At 39.2% G+C, this 16521-nt stretch overlaps 3 protein-coding genes across 16 annotated transcripts in view; 1 reads left to right on the top strand and 2 right to left on the bottom strand.

The window, feature by feature from the left end:
* Nucleotides 1–484: 484 nt before the first annotated feature.
* ttll2 (tubulin tyrosine ligase-like family, member 2) lies at nt 485–5978 on the bottom strand. Of its 2 annotated transcripts, none has more exons than XM_082506063.1 (4): nt 5758–5978; nt 3760–3994; nt 1464–2830; nt 485–1238 (listed from the first exon to the last, which is right to left on the bottom strand). In XM_082506063.1, the coding sequence occupies exons 2-4, from the start codon at nt 3979–3981 to the stop codon at nt 917–919; spliced, it is 1911 nt and encodes a 636-aa protein (XP_082362189.1). In that variant the 5' UTR covers nt 3982–3994; nt 5758–5978; the 3' UTR covers nt 485–916. The 2 variants fall into 2 exon arrangements, with proteins under 2 accessions (XP_082362189.1, XP_082362190.1); XM_082506064.1 differs by lacking the exon at nt 5758–5978 and adding an exon at nt 4713–4860.
* Nucleotides 5979–7641: 1663 nt separating this feature from the next.
* LOC309689243 (hatching enzyme 1.2-like) lies at nt 7642–13594 on the bottom strand. 12 transcript variants are annotated; one of them, XM_082505523.1, is made up of 17 exons: nt 13487–13592; nt 13372–13410; nt 13224–13289; nt 12717–12767; nt 12458–12508; nt 12301–12348; nt 11940–11990; nt 11691–11741; nt 11358–11417; nt 11187–11246; nt 11059–11115; nt 10648–10694; nt 10505–10574; nt 10315–10429; nt 9607–9779; nt 9125–9206; nt 7651–9034 (listed from the first exon to the last, which is right to left on the bottom strand). In XM_082505523.1, the coding sequence occupies exons 1-17, from the start codon at nt 13533–13535 to the stop codon at nt 8902–8904; spliced, it is 1203 nt and encodes a 400-aa protein (XP_082361649.1). In that variant the 5' UTR covers nt 13536–13592; the 3' UTR covers nt 7651–8901. The 12 variants fall into 12 exon arrangements, with proteins under 12 accessions (XP_082361659.1, XP_082361658.1, XP_082361660.1 ...); XM_082505527.1 differs by lacking the exon at nt 11940–11990 and having other exon boundaries at nt 7647–9034; nt 13487–13593; XM_082505528.1 differs by lacking the exon at nt 11358–11417 and having other exon boundaries at nt 7649–9034.
* Nucleotides 13595–16015: 2421 nt separating this feature from the next.
* igf2r (insulin-like growth factor 2 receptor) overlaps nt 16016–16521 on the top strand; it is a 45972-nt gene continuing 45466 nt past the window's right edge. For both annotated transcript variants that reach the window (XM_082506680.1, XM_082506679.1), the window contains exon 1: nt 16016–16244. In XM_082506680.1, the coding sequence (XP_082362806.1) occupies nt 16114–16244 (131 nt within the window). In that variant the 5' untranslated portion in view covers nt 16016–16113. The remainder of the gene's footprint in view (nt 16245–16521) is intronic.

Here is a 16521-nt window from a genome sequence, read left to right as displayed (position 1 = left end):
TACACACACAATACGCCGCCGTGCCTTTTTCGCCATGTGCATATGAAAACAAAGGCACTGCGCATGCACGTTTTACCCATATTCTATCGTGATATTTCATTTTCTTATCGTTGCATGAAATTATACCGGTATTATCGTGAACAGTATGATATGGCCCAGCCCTATGGTAGAGTCAAACTCAGGTCCTTCTTGCTGTGAGGCAATAGTGCTAACCACTGTTCCACTCAGCTTTAATGCTATATACCTGTCCTTCTGGCAACTTTGTAGAACTTTTGAAGCCTTAGTGATCTCCGTAGAAGTCCACATTTTCACCAGTTTTGTGCAGAACCAGATCAGATGCGTGAGAGCAGCAGAGTTCATGGCAAATCCCCTCTTTCTAATAGATGTTTTCAAAGTTTCAAACAACTTAAAGAGCCACAGTACATTTCAGAGCCACACGACAAAAATGTGTACATTAACTACTTTAATTAGAAAAGAGTCACTGTCTCACAGCCCATTAAAATATGTGTTCACGTGTGAGTCTGTCAAAGTCCACTACTAACCAATAACGCTTTTTTATAATCATAAAAACAATCAATCACAGATACGTTTGTCTAAAAGTTTCTTTAACAACCACAGGTTTTCGTGTGGGTCGTGTGTTCTAACATAAAAGCTAATCTTGTTCCCGTGACTACAGCATATAAAGAAACTCAATTTACCAGCAAATTTGATCATATTTAACATATAAATGAAATATGTTCTGATGCAAGCTACACAAAGGGCTGTAGGATCCTCACTAATGATGTGTTAGGTCAAATAAACAAACCAACCCAGAAAAAAACAGCCTATCAGAGCCTCCAACCCTAAAGAAAACAGTAGAAAAGCACCATGCAGTATAAGTGAGTATTCATTTACACCAGCTAGAGTATGTCACAGGTTAAGTTGATTTGAAGAATTGGCTGATCAATGGAGGATCTTTTGGTCCCCACAACAGCGAATCAAAGTCAGTATCAGCATCCTTATCTGCTGTCACCTTCTCTTCTCTCCTGCTCTTCATCTTGTGTCCTTTGCCTGAAACCAACTGTCCAGTTAGGCTCTGAATCTCCTGTAGGACTGTCCTTATGTCCAGTTCGTGCTGCGAGGCTTTCAGAGTAGCCCTGTTAAATGGAAACGTCCTTATGAAGTCTCCAACCTTCACTGGTGGAATATTTTGTCCATTCCCTGTGGTTTTCTCCGCAGTGATCCGAACTGGCTTTGTGCTGTGAACGTTTGAAAAGAGTCAATTGTCATCCCTTTTTAAAAAAATTTAAAGGTTCTCAAACTGGCTTCAGTTTTATGAATTTCAAGGCATAAAAATGCAATTTTCACCAAAATTGTAAAATATTCCAAGTCAGAAGTAATTTAAGCAATAGTAATAGGTCAAACTTTCCACTTTTAAAACCAACGATTTGTTCTTCGTTTGACATTTTGCAAATTTACAGTACCTGTAAATGTTTGGGAGCTTCCAGGACGCAGCAGGCCGTGTGAACGCTTCCTCACTCTCCTGGGTGTCAGGTGTCAAAGAGGAAACGTCTGTCTCTCCTGAGCGCTGCCTCTCAGCTTCAGTTTCAGAGTTGTCATGGTTTGTAACATCAGACCTGTAAAGAGACCCGTTGTTCATGAGGTACGATACAAGAGGCTGACGAGACTGTCTGTTCAACGCTGACTCATTTGTCCTTGAATCCTGGCCCAGTATCAGGTTTTGGGTCTGGTTGGTGTGGAGTTTGATAGCACTGGTGTTAATTATTCTGCATCTAGCTTCACGTATCTTCGATAATTCAAAAGGCGGAAGGCATCTTTGGTAGTTGGCTTCAAGGTCACGCTGTTTAAGCTTACCCCGTTTTGTCTTTTCAGGCTGATGAGACGTTTTTAGCAGAGGGAGAATTTGAGTGTGCGAGCCCTTGTTACCTCTCTTTTTCTTCTGATGGTTTAACGTTGAGAGCACAGGTTCAGACGGGTGGTTCGCCTTAAAACAAGGTTGCTTGTACCTATGTTTCCGATAAGCTCTGTCTCTTAAGCTGTCGGTCGATGTGTAGTTCATCATATCAATGACATCACTGACTAGCTTTTTCTTCACTGAAATATCAGCTTGGCAGTCCAGTGTGAGTGCAGGGCTGTAGTTGACCTCCAGCAGCCAGGGCTTAAACTTGGCATCTATGAGGATGTCAAATCCAAACAACTCCACACAGTTAGGACAGGAGGGCACTGATGTAGCAATGGCGAGGAGGGTCAGAGTGACGATGTTGTTGATCCTCTGCCACAGAAGCAGCTCGTTGATCTGTTGACTGTGGAGAAAATGTCTGAATTTGCTCATGGTCCACTTACATCCCCGGCCCACTCTTCCTTTTTCAGTTTTGTAGAAGGGACCGAACTTGTTGATGCTGGTGTTAGTGAGGTGAGCATACAGGTTATGCAGAGATGACAGGTTGAACTTCTCAGTGGCAAAACGCACCAGGCCTTCTTGATGAATGTACACAGTCAGTGGATGAAAGCTCTTCACACACACGTAAATCCTCAAGTCAAACTTGTAGCCGGAGATCAGCAGAGAGCTGCTAATGTACCTCTGAATGACAACAGAGCAATCATAAACCAAGTCTTTAATATCCTCGAAGATGAAGATCCCTCGACCTCTGGAGAGATCCACAGGCTTAACTATCCAGTAGACCGATGTTCCTCTGGCCAGACGCAGTCTGTTGTACTCAGCCAGGAAGCAGGTGTAGTCATTGGGGAAGATGAAAGTGGTGGGACTGAAGTCATAGAGAGCTGAACCAAATGTTGCTTTCATTCTCCTCAGGTTGCGTGCCAAGCAATCCTAAAGAAATCCGAAAGAAATGCAAATAATTCATTTGGTATAAATTCAGGTTTTCTTTTTAAAAATTACTTTGTTGAAAATGATGTAAAATCTTCCCAAATTAACTAAAACTATCAACAGAATGTGAAGAGACAACCACTGACTTTATATCACAAACATTTATGTGGTGTGCTGAAGATATTTCAGAAGTTGAAGTCAAAGGGCAGTAGATTACCACTTTGCACCACAGGATCATGAGAAAGTGAATCAATACAACCTGTATTTAACAAGGAAAGTCATTAAGAATGTTGTTAATTGCATTTTCCACCAGAAAAGACGAAGCCTGTTCAGGAAATAAGGGCAGGGAAAATAAGAAATATCAAAGAGAACAGCACGTCTGAAACTCAAACACTGGTATAATGCTGACCCCTGATGATAAAAGTTTAATCAGCAGAGGGTAACGACAAAAAGTACATTTCTAACGGACCTGTTATGCTCTTCCTTGTTGTTCTCATGTACATACTGTTACACTTGGTTGAAGTTTCAGATGAAGTGAGCGTATGTACAAGTAGTCAGAGTCTACTAATCATCCATTTACAATTTTTTTTCTTTAATATTTTGCATTCCTGCCCAGATGGCACAGTGGTAGAGTAATTACCACGGACCCTCACTGCAGGAAGGTTCTAGGTTTGAATTTCCTGGTCCAAAATCATGCTTGTTAGTTGAACTGGTTGCAGATGTGTGAATCCCAGAAGTTATGCTTTGTGCTTTTCCAACATTTCAAGCACTGACACAAAAAATTTTAAACAGCTCAAGAGCTGAGTTTTGTTGTACGAGAGTCGTTTACATTTCTCGACGTAGGAATGAGATTCAAATGAACAGTTTCTTTTTCTGGTAATACGTCTGTCATGACATGAAGTTAAAAAAAAAAAATCTATGTAGACGTGCACCTTGCGTGTGATGCCAACAGTTTTAGGATGGTGGTTGAGGCGTTGCCACGGCAGCAGGTTGTGATATTGTGAGGTCTGAAATAAAGAGCCTCTCCAGTAAAGGTTCCAGTCTTCCTCCTCACGCTCTCCTTCATTATACTCCTCCCAGCCTCGCTCCAGAAGCACCTCCCTCACCAGCTCGGGGCCTCTGTCGTGCAGTCTGAACACCAAGGATGCAGCCATGCAGCATCACCCACTATAGATACAACAGAATAACGTCAGAATTTTATTGTAACTTAATTTAATAACCTAAGTTACATTAGCATTTTAGCATTTATAAAATTGGAGGATGTGGTGTGATATAAAAGGAAATTTAGCATGATAAAGTGCCATATAGGAGAAATAGTCATCACTTTATCAAATATTGGCAGACCATAAAATGTGCACTGATATCATCCAAAAAAAAAACCCAACATCCAAATGCATCGCAAAAACATAAGAGAACCTAAAAAAAAATAGAGCTGTTTTCCTAAAACACTAACAGTTTAAGCTTTCCAGAAAGTTTTATTTACATTTGATCAAAAGGTGTCATGTCCAAAATTATTCATACCCTTTACAAACTTTCACAGTCTCTGGGAAAATCCAAAGTTCTATATTATTCCAAAAAATCCAAGATGTTCTAAAGCATCCTAAATACCCTGATTAATTGGGAATAGCTGTTTTAATCAGCTCAACAGGTGAAAAAGAGCAGTTCTCTGCAGTTGACTTGTGGACAGTCATGGCTGGGACAAAGAAGCTCAGGGAGGACCTGCGGCTTTGCATTGTGGCTGTTCACAAGTCAGGAAGGGGCTACAAGGCCATATCTAAATGTTTTCAAGTTCCAGTGGCTACAGTGCAAAGTATTATTAAAAAATACAAGGTGTTCCACGCTGTGGAAAATTGCAGAGGACGTGGTTGGAAGCCAAAAATAACACCTGTGTTGGCAAGGAGGATAGTGAGAGAGGTGAAAATGAATCACCACCAAGGCCATCCTGGTGAATCTGTGCTCTGCTGGTGACAATGTCTCTAGGCAGGCACTCCAACGGACTCTGACACTGCTTGGTTCCATGAATGCAGACCAAGGAGGACGCCACTTCTCCAGATAAGGCACACAAAAGCCCGCCTGGCCTTTGTAAAGGGTCATCTGGACAAAGAAGACGACTTCTGGTCTTCTGTGTTATGGTCAGATGAAACAAAAATTTAATTGTTTGTCCACAATGATGTTGCCTTCATTTAGTGTGAAAAATGAGAAGCCTTCCACCTTAAGGAGACCATCCCCACTGTCATGTGGGAACTTAATGCTTTGGGGGTGTTTTGATGGACCAGGAACCCTAATCACAGTAAATGGCACCATGGAAAAAAGAGCATATATATCGAACAGGTTTGATTACACAGAGCTGCCAGATGTGCCAACTCAAATCTGCGTCAAAATATAAGCATCCATTTGCTTGGCATGTTGATCACAGGCACACCAGTGAGTTTGTGAGCAAAATTACTAGATTTTGAGTGGGAAAATTTCCACATCCTTTTTGTATCTTCTAGGCAAAATTCAACTACAGTTCAAAGGTTTCAAACAACGTTGAGCTGCCACTTAACAGTTTATCTCTTGGCTGGACACTCAGCACCTTGTGTGTAATCCAAAGCATTTACACGCTAAATCTGAGACGCCCAAACAAAACCGACACTTTGTCCACCGTCTGCCAAGAAAGAGGGATCAGACTGAAGCTCCAGTATGCCAGCTTACCAATAGGCTCCTATTTAAAAGGGGGACTATGCTGCATTCCAGACTTTGAAAACCTCTTAAAAACATTTGAACATATGATTGCTTCTTCTCACACAAAACAAAAACAGTGGCAAGGATATTTCCTCACAATGTTTGCAGCAAAGGACAAAATGCAAGAAAGTCTTCATCTGCACTGCTTAAAGAAAATGCACTAATGGATGAAAATTGAATATAAATGTCAAATTTACTGAGCTTACCTTTAAACTGAGTTGACTTTAAAAGCCGTTGTTTCCTGACAGATAAATGAAAGGTAGGATGCAAAAGTCTTTCTTCTCTGATCACGTTACCCACAGCTTAATACCGACAGGCTTCCTGTTCTCTTAGCTCCTCCTACAGACCAAACTAGACTCTCAGCCTGCTACTGTTGATCGTTGTGGATATATGAAGTACATTTAGAATACAGCACTGGATGTCTATGTTCATATTACACAGTCTCCTTTTCAGACTGGACAAACTTCCCCACAATACCTCCATCACTCGATGTCGAGTCATGACTGATCATCATATACAGCTTTTCAAATGTCAATATTGAGCCTGAATCGCTCTAAACTTTTTTGCTTGCCCCTTCTGCTTTTACAAATTTCATCTTTTGATTCTTGCATGTGGCATGATGCTACTGTAGTGTTTCTGTTGTTCATAAGAAGACGACCATGGTGGCAACAAAAGTTATTGCAACACAGATAAATTTGACTACTCTGCTTAGGCAACAGTTGGATTTCCATTTGTACTGAAGCGAGACCTGCAAGACAGATGGGGTGGGGGTCCAGAGTCTGTTTCAAGTACTTAAAAAAAAAAATTGGAAATCATGAAATAAGGATGACTTCAACTTACAGCAGGTAGTGCATTATAGAGCTGGGATCATATTTTAGGTTTTGAGTGTTTCCATGCTTCACCTTGAGGTTATTTTCTTTCCCTTTAAGGAAAAAGACAGTAATGGTTGAATAAACAGAACAAATGGCTCAGAAGTGCATTTTTTTGTTTATTGCTGCGCGTCAGTATCCCGATATTTAGCCTGCTCTGGCCGTTTGTTTTAGAGGAGCTGCAATACCAACCATCCTGGGATTTACAAAGGAGTAAAGAAAATTAAATTAGTAAAGGAATTCATATTCTACTAATGTAAAGTAATCCAAGTCACTCAATGAACACCAACCTGCAGCTGAGCTGGTGGTATTCACGGTTCTATTGTATCACAATAGAAGTGTTAGAAATTCTTTAAGTCATCATTGTGTTCTAGCAAATCTAAAAATAGTGCAAGTGCATTAACTGATCACCAGTCTGGAGCAGAGCTGGTGGCATTGTGGGTGCAATTTTAAAAAGAAAAATAAAAGCATAATCTGAAAGAGACACGTCCAAAAAAATCTATCATATCATATTAGAACTCTTACAATAAGGGGAATTGCTGCACATTTCACACTGCATCCACTCTGAAATCTACATGCATGTAGTCTGCACCAACATCCAACCTGATGAGTATCTTTAGAAAAAAAAATAAAATTAAGGACACCAACTGAAAGTTAAACTTTAAACATAAATACACTTTAAATGTTACTGATTATAAATAAAAATAACCTCTAGAGCAGTGGTGTCCAAACCCAGGCCTCGAGGGCTGGTGTCCTGCAGGTTTTAGAGGTGTTCTTGATCCATTACAGCTGATTTAAATGGCTAAATTTAAATCAGCAGGTTTGGCCATCGCACACTAGAACAAAGACTCTTAAATAAAAATGAGAAATGATGCATTTAAAGTAGCCCTGTTTTTAATTTGCAAGTTCATAAGCATTTTCCCTTTCCATTTCACAATCAATTCTACCCCCAGATCAAAAATAGGTCTGGGAAAATGTCCCTAATATAATATTATTTATAAATACACCCGTCTAGCGGTTAATTGCATGGAGGCAGGACCTCACAGCAGAAGCATACTCCATAATGTGTTGTACATTATATGTACTGTGGTATTTTTCAATTATTGTATTTACCAACATCAAGAAGACATAAGCAAAGAAAGACCACACAATGGTGCATGTTTAAAAAAGGAGAGTTTACTGGTCAAAATTATTTATTAAACAAATAAACCACTTTTTTTTTTTTTAAACCACCAACAAATACACGTTCAAAGCAACAACGGCAGCCCAATATCAGACAGAATTCCACTCTGCAGAGTGAGCAATCATTATGAAGCAGTTGGTTTGGTTGGTCTTTTGTGGATTCAAGCTGCTCTTCATATTTTTGGCCAGCAGATGTCACCAGAGAGGACTGTTGAAAAGCTTCGAGTAATGAACCGTTTTTTCAATACAAGCTTCAGAAAGCTTCATTTGGCCATCACTAATTATTAATATTCAGCTAAAAATCCACACTTTGTAGTACGTATGTTTTTATGCTGTACCTGTTGACATGCAGAAGGCAGCCAGCAGCCACAGAAGGCAGCAAGGAATCTTTTGAGAAAGAAAAGTTGTAAAAGCTTTTGTCTCTCGGATATATACATGTTACCATCTCCACAGGTGTCATCACTTCCACTGATTACAGCGTTGCAAATTACAATTAAACCACAAGATGATGCTACATTATTCCTGTTTGGCTGTGATAGAAGAGACATTTTACAGGGAGGCGACATACACTCAATCTTGAACTGATATTATGGGAGACCGCAAAATGTCATTTATTATGCATTTGAGCTGAAGGGGAAACTCCTGAGATTAATAATTGATTTTTTTTCTTTACCCTTCTGAACCAATCTATAAAATAATATGCTGGGTATAGAATTTTTTGTGAAAGTATGTCTTTTTATTTTTTTTTTTAATGAAAACATGTTATGTCATGTATTTGTTCTCTAATGCCCTTCCTATGTGGAAGTCATGGGAATCTAATGTGCTTGCAAGATGTGTATTCTCTCTCCCCCCCCCCATCACCTGTGAATCTGTCCAGTAAAATCCAAACAAACAACTACCTCGAACTCTTCATATGTATTCTGGAGATATGACTGCTTAAATGAATATTTGAATGATTACTGGAAAAGTATTTTAAAATGACTGCTGTGCAGCATAGTGATGTAGTGATTAAAACTGTTGGCTCACAGCAAGGTGTTGGGTTGAATACACTAGCTGAAGGATTTCATATTTGTGTGGTGTCTCTCCACTTCCTCCCATGATGCAAAGATTTGCCTGGGTTAGGTTATGGTAACAATAACAACAGTGTTAAGACAAACTACTCCTGTCAGGCAGGAGGTACTGCAGTATCCGACCTAAGATAAGACCTGAAAGAAATTTCAGGGTTGCTTTTGTCTGTGCCACATTTACTGTCAATTCAACATGTAATGGTTATAAAATGAAACACGCAATTGTTTAGTTTCACAATTTACCACAGCTGTAGAGTTTATTCAATCTTTCTATGTCCAGCTGGCTCAGATGTTTCCTCTGACCTATCTCCACACCACTCTGCTTAGGCAACACAGTTGGATTTCCATTTGTACTGAAGAAATCCCTGCAAGACCAGGGGGGAGGGTAAACTTATCTGGAGTCTGTTTCAAGTACTTTAAAATTAGAAAATAAAATGAGGAAGTCGTCAACTTACCGCCCGTAGTGCATTATGGACGCGAGATCATATGGTAGGTTTTGAGTGTTTCCATGCTTCACCTTGAAGTTATTTTCTTTACCTTTAAGGAAAAAGAAATCCAAAATGGCATAGTTGAACATGATGCACCTACTGTATCACAATAATAGCCAAAGTAATTTCTTCATACTCAAGTTAATGTTCCTTTTTTGATGTGCATTACAAGAGACAGTTATAGTTCTTGTTTCAAGAAGATGAAGGCTTTGACAAGGAGGGACTGAGTTGGCAGGAGAGGATCTTAACATTCATGTGCACAAAGTCATACTTTACATTCCATCGACACCACTGGGGGCATATTTTCCATTATACAAACCAAGAGGTCTCACTTTTACTGACCAAAGACTTCAATTGCATCCAAAGGAACTGGGCTGAGTGAACAATCTGGATACAACTTGTTTTTAACTGCATTACAACTAATGCAAAAAGCAAACAAGCTTGTGTACCTGCCACAATATTCTGCCAGTTCACTGTGACATATTTATCCCGGTCTTCACGAGTGTGTTCATGATACAGTCCCAGAGCATGGAGCAGTTCATGGCAAAGGTTCCCCACGGTGCACTCTGAAGCAAAGAAGAGCCGCTGGGCTCCTCCTTGACAACCAACGAATGAGGCACAGCTAGGTGCAAAATAAATAAATGTTAGAGTTCAACCACTCAGTTCTGACCTGAGATTCTCCCTTAATGTCTGAATATATGGATAATGGAGGCTGAAACCAAAATGTACCAAATTGAATGGAACAGGCCTCAATTTGTGTCACAAACTAGTAATAAGATTAAATTGTTGGGTAGGCTTTAATGAGTGCCTACTTTATGGGCTTTCCCTTTTGCTGCCAAGCATGTCGTTTCCCCATCTATTAATCTTTCATTAAAGCTTTTCTTCCCCATCCCTTTCTAGTATCCAGTGTTCAAGTCTCTAGTGAAACCACCACAGTATAAAATGGGATTGAATGATTGAAGCCTTTAGAGACAGACCTGTAATAAAAACAGGAGTGGCAAAGGGCAGGCCCGCAAATGCTGGAAGTTTCTGATTTTCCTTACTGTTGCTTTGCCATAACAAATTGTTTCCAAGGAAACAATTTGTTATGGCAATTTCCTGTACTGCTTCATCTTTAACAAAATAACAAACCTACCCAGAGATAGTTGACTTCTTACCCATTGCCAGTCACAAGCTTCAAATAGCTCGACTCGGTGTCTCGTTTCTTAAAACGAATACATGTGACATCCGATATCATCTTAAAGGCAGCTTTAATTTCTGCCTCTCGGGAAACTGTTGGAGTCAAAACCAAATCAGTTATCATTCAGTAATCAAATATCTGGTCCTATTTGAGGGACAACAACCTACCCAGTTCATCAGTGATGATGTAAGAGGTGGTGGCATCCGGCCACAGAGTGTGTACAGCATTTCTGCTCTCCTGCAAGTTTAAACATACAGCAATCAACAGTACCACACAAAACATAAATAAATATAAAACCCCTCCATCTTACCGGAATTAGAATGTCCCCCTCCTGGACTGGCATGTCTTGATCAAACTCTGACAAAGTGCAGGATTTAAAAATCAGAAAAAGTAGTCATTGGACATGAAAATTAAGTGGTTTAGTGTGGCCCACTAATCAAGAGGCTGGTTTTTCCATCTGGAGTAAGGCTCAATTTTGTGATTGGCTGTTCCATGGCCATATGTGCAAGGCAAGAGGCAGCGAGATAAGAAAGATCCCACAACAGAGCCAGCTGATTGGACATCGATTAACTGAAATAGTGCTTGATGGGATCTGACTATCTCATCTGGGCTGGCTAAAGCATCTTAAATACTGTCTATAATAGGATGTGTATAAGTGCTAACACTAGCTAATCTGCCAGGATTGTGGCCAGTCTAATCTCATGCTATGCTCAAGTTTTACCTTTCAAAGTTTCTGCACTCTTATTCTTTGAAGATTCAGGTTCTGGAGCTGCAGCACCTGCAGACAGCCACATATTTAGAACACCTCAAACATAAAACCTGACAGTCTGAAGTCCTGTGAAAACAGACCTGGAGCAGAGCCAGTTGTATTTGAAGTAATGTGGGTGTCATTGAAAGATGTGGCGTAGTCTGAAACAGAAACGCATTCAACGTCCATCATGTTTACACTTTTAAGCATGTACAAAATACTAATACTAAAAACTAATTGTGAAGATGTAAACCACAAAAATAATGACCAACCTGCAGCAGGACTGGTGGCATTCAGGGCATCAGTTAAAAATCGTGGACCAACTAAACCAACTACAAGTACGCACAATGTTTTTAAATCAAGAAGGATACAATTAATCTGCAGGAGCTGTCTGTCAATGTCTAATCTTAGAACAGTAGACTAGTGCAAGTGAGTCAAGCCAACACAAAACTGTAGCAGAGTCTGTATTATTGTGGGTGTCATTCAAATTTAAGGGATAATCTGAAACAAACATCCAATATTGACCATCTTTCCAATTTTTAAGCATGTACACAGTAAACTAACACTAATGGCCTTCCAATGACAAAGCAATTATTTGCACCAACCTTCAGCAAGACTGGTGATATTCAGAGCATAATTTAAAGGAGTTGCACCACCTGAAATATAAAGCACATCCAGGGTTTACATTGGGCAGTACAGATTCCATATAAATGACCGTAACAATACAAAAAAATAATAATAATCAAAGAATTTCACACACCAACCATCCTGGGATTTACAAGGGAGTTAAGAATAATGATGGAATTCATATTCTACCAATGGAAAATAATCTGAGTCACTCAGTGACCACCAACCTGGAGCAGAGCTGATGGTATTAAAGGTGTCATTTAAATATATGGCATTGTCTGAAACAAACATCAAGTTTCGCTTTTTGAACAGGCAGAGTTATATTAACACTGATGACTTTCCAATGACATAACCCACAGAAACACATTAGCACAAACGTTCAGCAAGACTGCTTGCATTCAGGGCATCATTTAAAGGAGCTGTGCCAACCGAAATGGAAGCAGTGTTTATAAAGCGCACGAAACAAAATACTAAATCTGTTCTTTGGTTATACATAACCATAGAAATGGTACAATTCCCAAAACAATTTTCTTAATTAGAGAAAGTAACAAATGTATAAGGGTGCTAGTGAATTAACCAGATACCAACCTGGAACAGAGCTCGTAGCGTTCAGAGTGTTTTCTAAAAAAATATGATCTGAAAGGCAAAGACCAGTATTGACAATTTCCACTTTTAAGCATGTACAAAATATATTGGACAATAATGGCTTTCCAAAGACATAACTCTAAAATAATTCCGAACCAACCTTCAGCAAGACTGCTGGCATTCAGAGCATCATTTAAAGGAGTTGCACCCACTGAAATGAAAATCCAGTACATATATTTCATATAAATGACCGTAACGATACCAGAATCAAATATTCTGGGTTACTGGACAGCCATTGTATGCAGTGGTCCACACTAAATAATACCAGATGCACAACAACCACCCTGGAGACAGTTAAGTGGACTGGATTCATGATCTAGCAAATGAAAAATATTCTGAGTGATTCAGTGAGCACCAACCTGGAGCAGAGCTGGTGGTATTCATGGTGGGATTTAGAGAAAAGGCATAATCTGAAATAAAAATACAGCTAATATCAATGATGTTTCCACTTATTTTAAGGGTGTAAAGAACTTTCAGCATATGACACAAATACCGGGGACCCATGAAGCAAAAAATATTCTGTCTGTAGAAACTTCTATTGTATCAAGTGTTAGAAAATCTTTAAGTCATCATTGTATTCTAGCAAATCTAAAAACAGTGCAAGTGCATAAACTGATCACAAGTCTGGAGCAGAGCTGGTGGCATTGTGGGCGTAATTAAAAAAAAAACATCACATCAAAAATCTATCATGTCACAAGTAAGGGGAACTGCTGCACATCTCACACTGCATCCACCCTGAAATCCACACACACCCCCACACCCACACAAAAATAGGCACTAACTGAAAGTGACACTTTCAATATCTTAACTACATTTGGAAATGTTATTGATTATGAATTAAAAAACAAACAAACTCTGGAGCTTACCTCTTGGAGTCGCTGCAGTGGTGCTCTCATACCCACCCGTGGTAGTGGCATTTAAAGAAACATTACCTACAAAAATGTAGAATCCTCAGATTTGATATGTTGCAGCATATGCAAATCAAACATGCAAATGAATTTAATGAGCACCAACCTGCGAAAGGACCGGCGGGACTGATGGGAACACTGCCAACTACATACACACAAAAACATTATCACTATTAAGCTAAAAATCCATACTTTGCAGTACATATGTTTTTAGGCTGTACCTGTTGACAGGCAGAAGGCGGCCAGCAGCCACATAATGCAGCAAGACATCTTTTGGCAAAGAGAAAAGCTGTAACAGGTGTTGTCTCTCTGATATAGACATGTTACTGTCTCCACAGGTGTCATCACTTCCACTGATTACAACGGTCCAAACTAAAATTAAACCACTAGATGGTGCTACATTATTTTTGGTTGGCAGTGTAGGAAGAGACATTTCACAAGGAGGCGATATAACACTCAAACAATCTTGAATTGAGATTATGGGAGAGACAGCAAAATGTCATTTATTATGCATTTGAGCTGGATATCATGCCTTTTTTTAATGTGTCATATCATGTATTTGTTCTCTAATGCCCTTGCTTTGTGGAGGTCATGGGACTCTAATGTGGTTGCAAAATATATGTGTTCACCTTTTTGTCGACCTGTGACTCACCTGTAAATCTGCTGTCCAATAAAATCCAAATAAACAAGAACTACTTTTAAAGGACCCTCATAGCTCTTCAACTCTTCTTCATATATATTCTGGAGATCTATGACTGCTTAAATTAATTTTTTTTTAATGAATACTGGAAGAGAAAGTACTTTTAAATAAATGACTGCTGTGCAGCAGTGGTGGCGTGGTTAGCACTGTTGGCTCACAGCAAGAAGGTCCTGGGTATGAATACACTGGCTAAAGTATTTCATGTTTGTGTGGCGTCTCTCCACTTCCTCCCATAATGCAACGATGTGCCTAGGTTAGGTTGCTGTAACAATAACAGCAGTAAATACCTCAGATTGCTTAGCTGGCTCTGAACCAAGGTTGTCAAACACAGGGACCTGAACCAGCTTGCAAACAAATATAATCTGGATATTTTTGCAAAGGTGAATATTTTTTGGATTTCATTATATCTTCACTGTTAATTTCATCCAAATCACAGGCCTGAATTATTGCTAATTTTATAGCCTTATTACTGACAGAGGCAGTACCCACAGCCTGGTATACTAAACTAACAAATAACAGATTAAATGTAATAAACTGAAAGTTTATTACTTTGTAAACAAGTAAGTCTGACACCTTTCCCAGTTTCGTTGCTCGAGCATGACCACAAGATGGCGCAAAATGAAAACCTAGAGAAGCTTATGTAATTGTATTTAATGTAATTTGGTCCTGAACTGCAGTTTAGTCACAGCTATGTTCGCTATCAGACTGAAGGATGTCTCACAGTAGAATCCTCTAATAAATGTTGTCAATGTTTCACGAGTGGAAGGTTAGAAGTCAATGAAGCGACTTCAGAACAGGATTGACCTGTAAGACAAACTTCAGGGGCTAAATACTTCGAGTCAACCTCTTGGCTATGTGTCATGAGAAATGTCGCATTCATGTAACGTCGGACATACAGTGACGTATTTGTAACTAGAAAAATTCAACTTGTTTATTCTGTCACTTGGAGAATCACAAGAGTGATAAAATCTTTTCTTGTTGTTAATTCATTTTTTAATCAATAGTGATGCATTGGGGTGATAAGTAGGTTTGATAGGTACATACGTTTGACAGTTACAATAGCTCAAGTCATGATTGTGTGACATGGGTTTTTTGTTAGTGAGTAGCACTGTGTTGTAAATTTGTTCTGTTGTGTATTTTCTTGATTAACTGAAAAAATGATTAAATCTAATTCAGCCCAATTACAGTTTGTTTATCTAAAACTACAGCCCAACAGTCGTCTCAAGTCATCAAATGCAAATATTAGCAATTAACTACGGTTTAGAGTTTGTGAAGTTTGAAGTGATGACTTGGAAAAGAATCTGGTTCAGCACAGCGCAAAACAGTTACAATAATAACAAATGGTTAAAAAAATATGTGTGATGTTTAGTTTAAAGTGGTTTATTGCATGTGGGATTAAAAAAATATATCAATAAAACAACATCAGTAAGACACGTCATTTTTAGGATTTGTTGGACATCAATAAAAATATTTCAACACTTTAAAAAAATTACAATTTTTAAAAATCCATATAATGTCTTACCCTTTAACACAAAAAATCATGAAAATGAAAGAAGAAGAGTTGATGTGACTGTTGTTACTGTTAATGCTACTTGTTGCTAGTTTCCACATTCATAAATGTAAATTTACAATTACTTTCTTGCTATATGTCCTCACGTATGATCATTTTCTCGTTATTTTGTTTGTCCTTTTCTGTTTGACACATTGCTTTTGTTTCTATTGTTTGTTGGTTTGTTTGATTTGTTTGGTGTGTGGTTTTTTTTTTGTTTTTTTTTTTTCATTTGTAACCTTTCCTAATGGTTCGCTTGTGTATTGGCTTGCATGTTTACCTAACAAGCAGCAGATATCCGGGAGGAGACACAAATTCCTTCTGTGGCCACCTGTTGTGAAGAAGTAGGCAAAATTGTTTTATTACCCCTGGCTATTACTTACGTCACACTTGACACTTTACACTTTTTCACGCGTTTTCAGATGTCAGATTTTTCTCACAGACAGCGAACGCCCCTTCAGTCAACATCATGCGAGTCATGTGATGTCCTGTCATGTGATGAAGTCACTTCCTACTGATTTGGTGAGGAGCAGAGACACTCTGCTGTATCATGTCGTCTTAGTTAGGCTCCACAGACGTTACCCGGTACAGTAACCATCATGTTTGGGTATAAATGTTCTCGCTTCGAGCCTCTGAAGCTGGCTCTGTGGTTCGCGGCCTTTCTAGGCTGTTTGTTGGTTCGGTCCGGAACGACGGAGAACAACAGCCCGTGGTACCAGGACCTCTGCAGGTAACAACACACACATACACACCTTCTGGGGGTACAAACACTGCAGCTGCTGACAGATTAACAGCGTTAAAGGTCCAGCCGTTGTCCTCTCGTGTACACACATCGTCTAAATAAACTGAATTGAGAAATATGTCTACTAATGCTTATTTCCAGTCATAGGTAGTTTTATTTCTTATTTAGCAAACAGCCTAAATAAGTTTGATTCAGCTAGCAAACCAGTACAGCTGAATCAGACTACCCCTGAAACTCACATACCGTCGATGCTAGTTAGTTTTTC

This window comes from Aulonocara stuartgranti (assembly GCF_965226115.1).
Source record: "Aulonocara stuartgranti genome assembly, chromosome: 15".
Taxonomy (NCBI): domain Eukaryota; kingdom Metazoa; phylum Chordata; class Actinopteri; order Cichliformes; family Cichlidae; genus Aulonocara; species Aulonocara stuartgranti.
The sequence above is the reverse complement of the archived record's forward strand: the minus strand, read 5'-3'. Positions and strand labels throughout refer to the sequence as shown.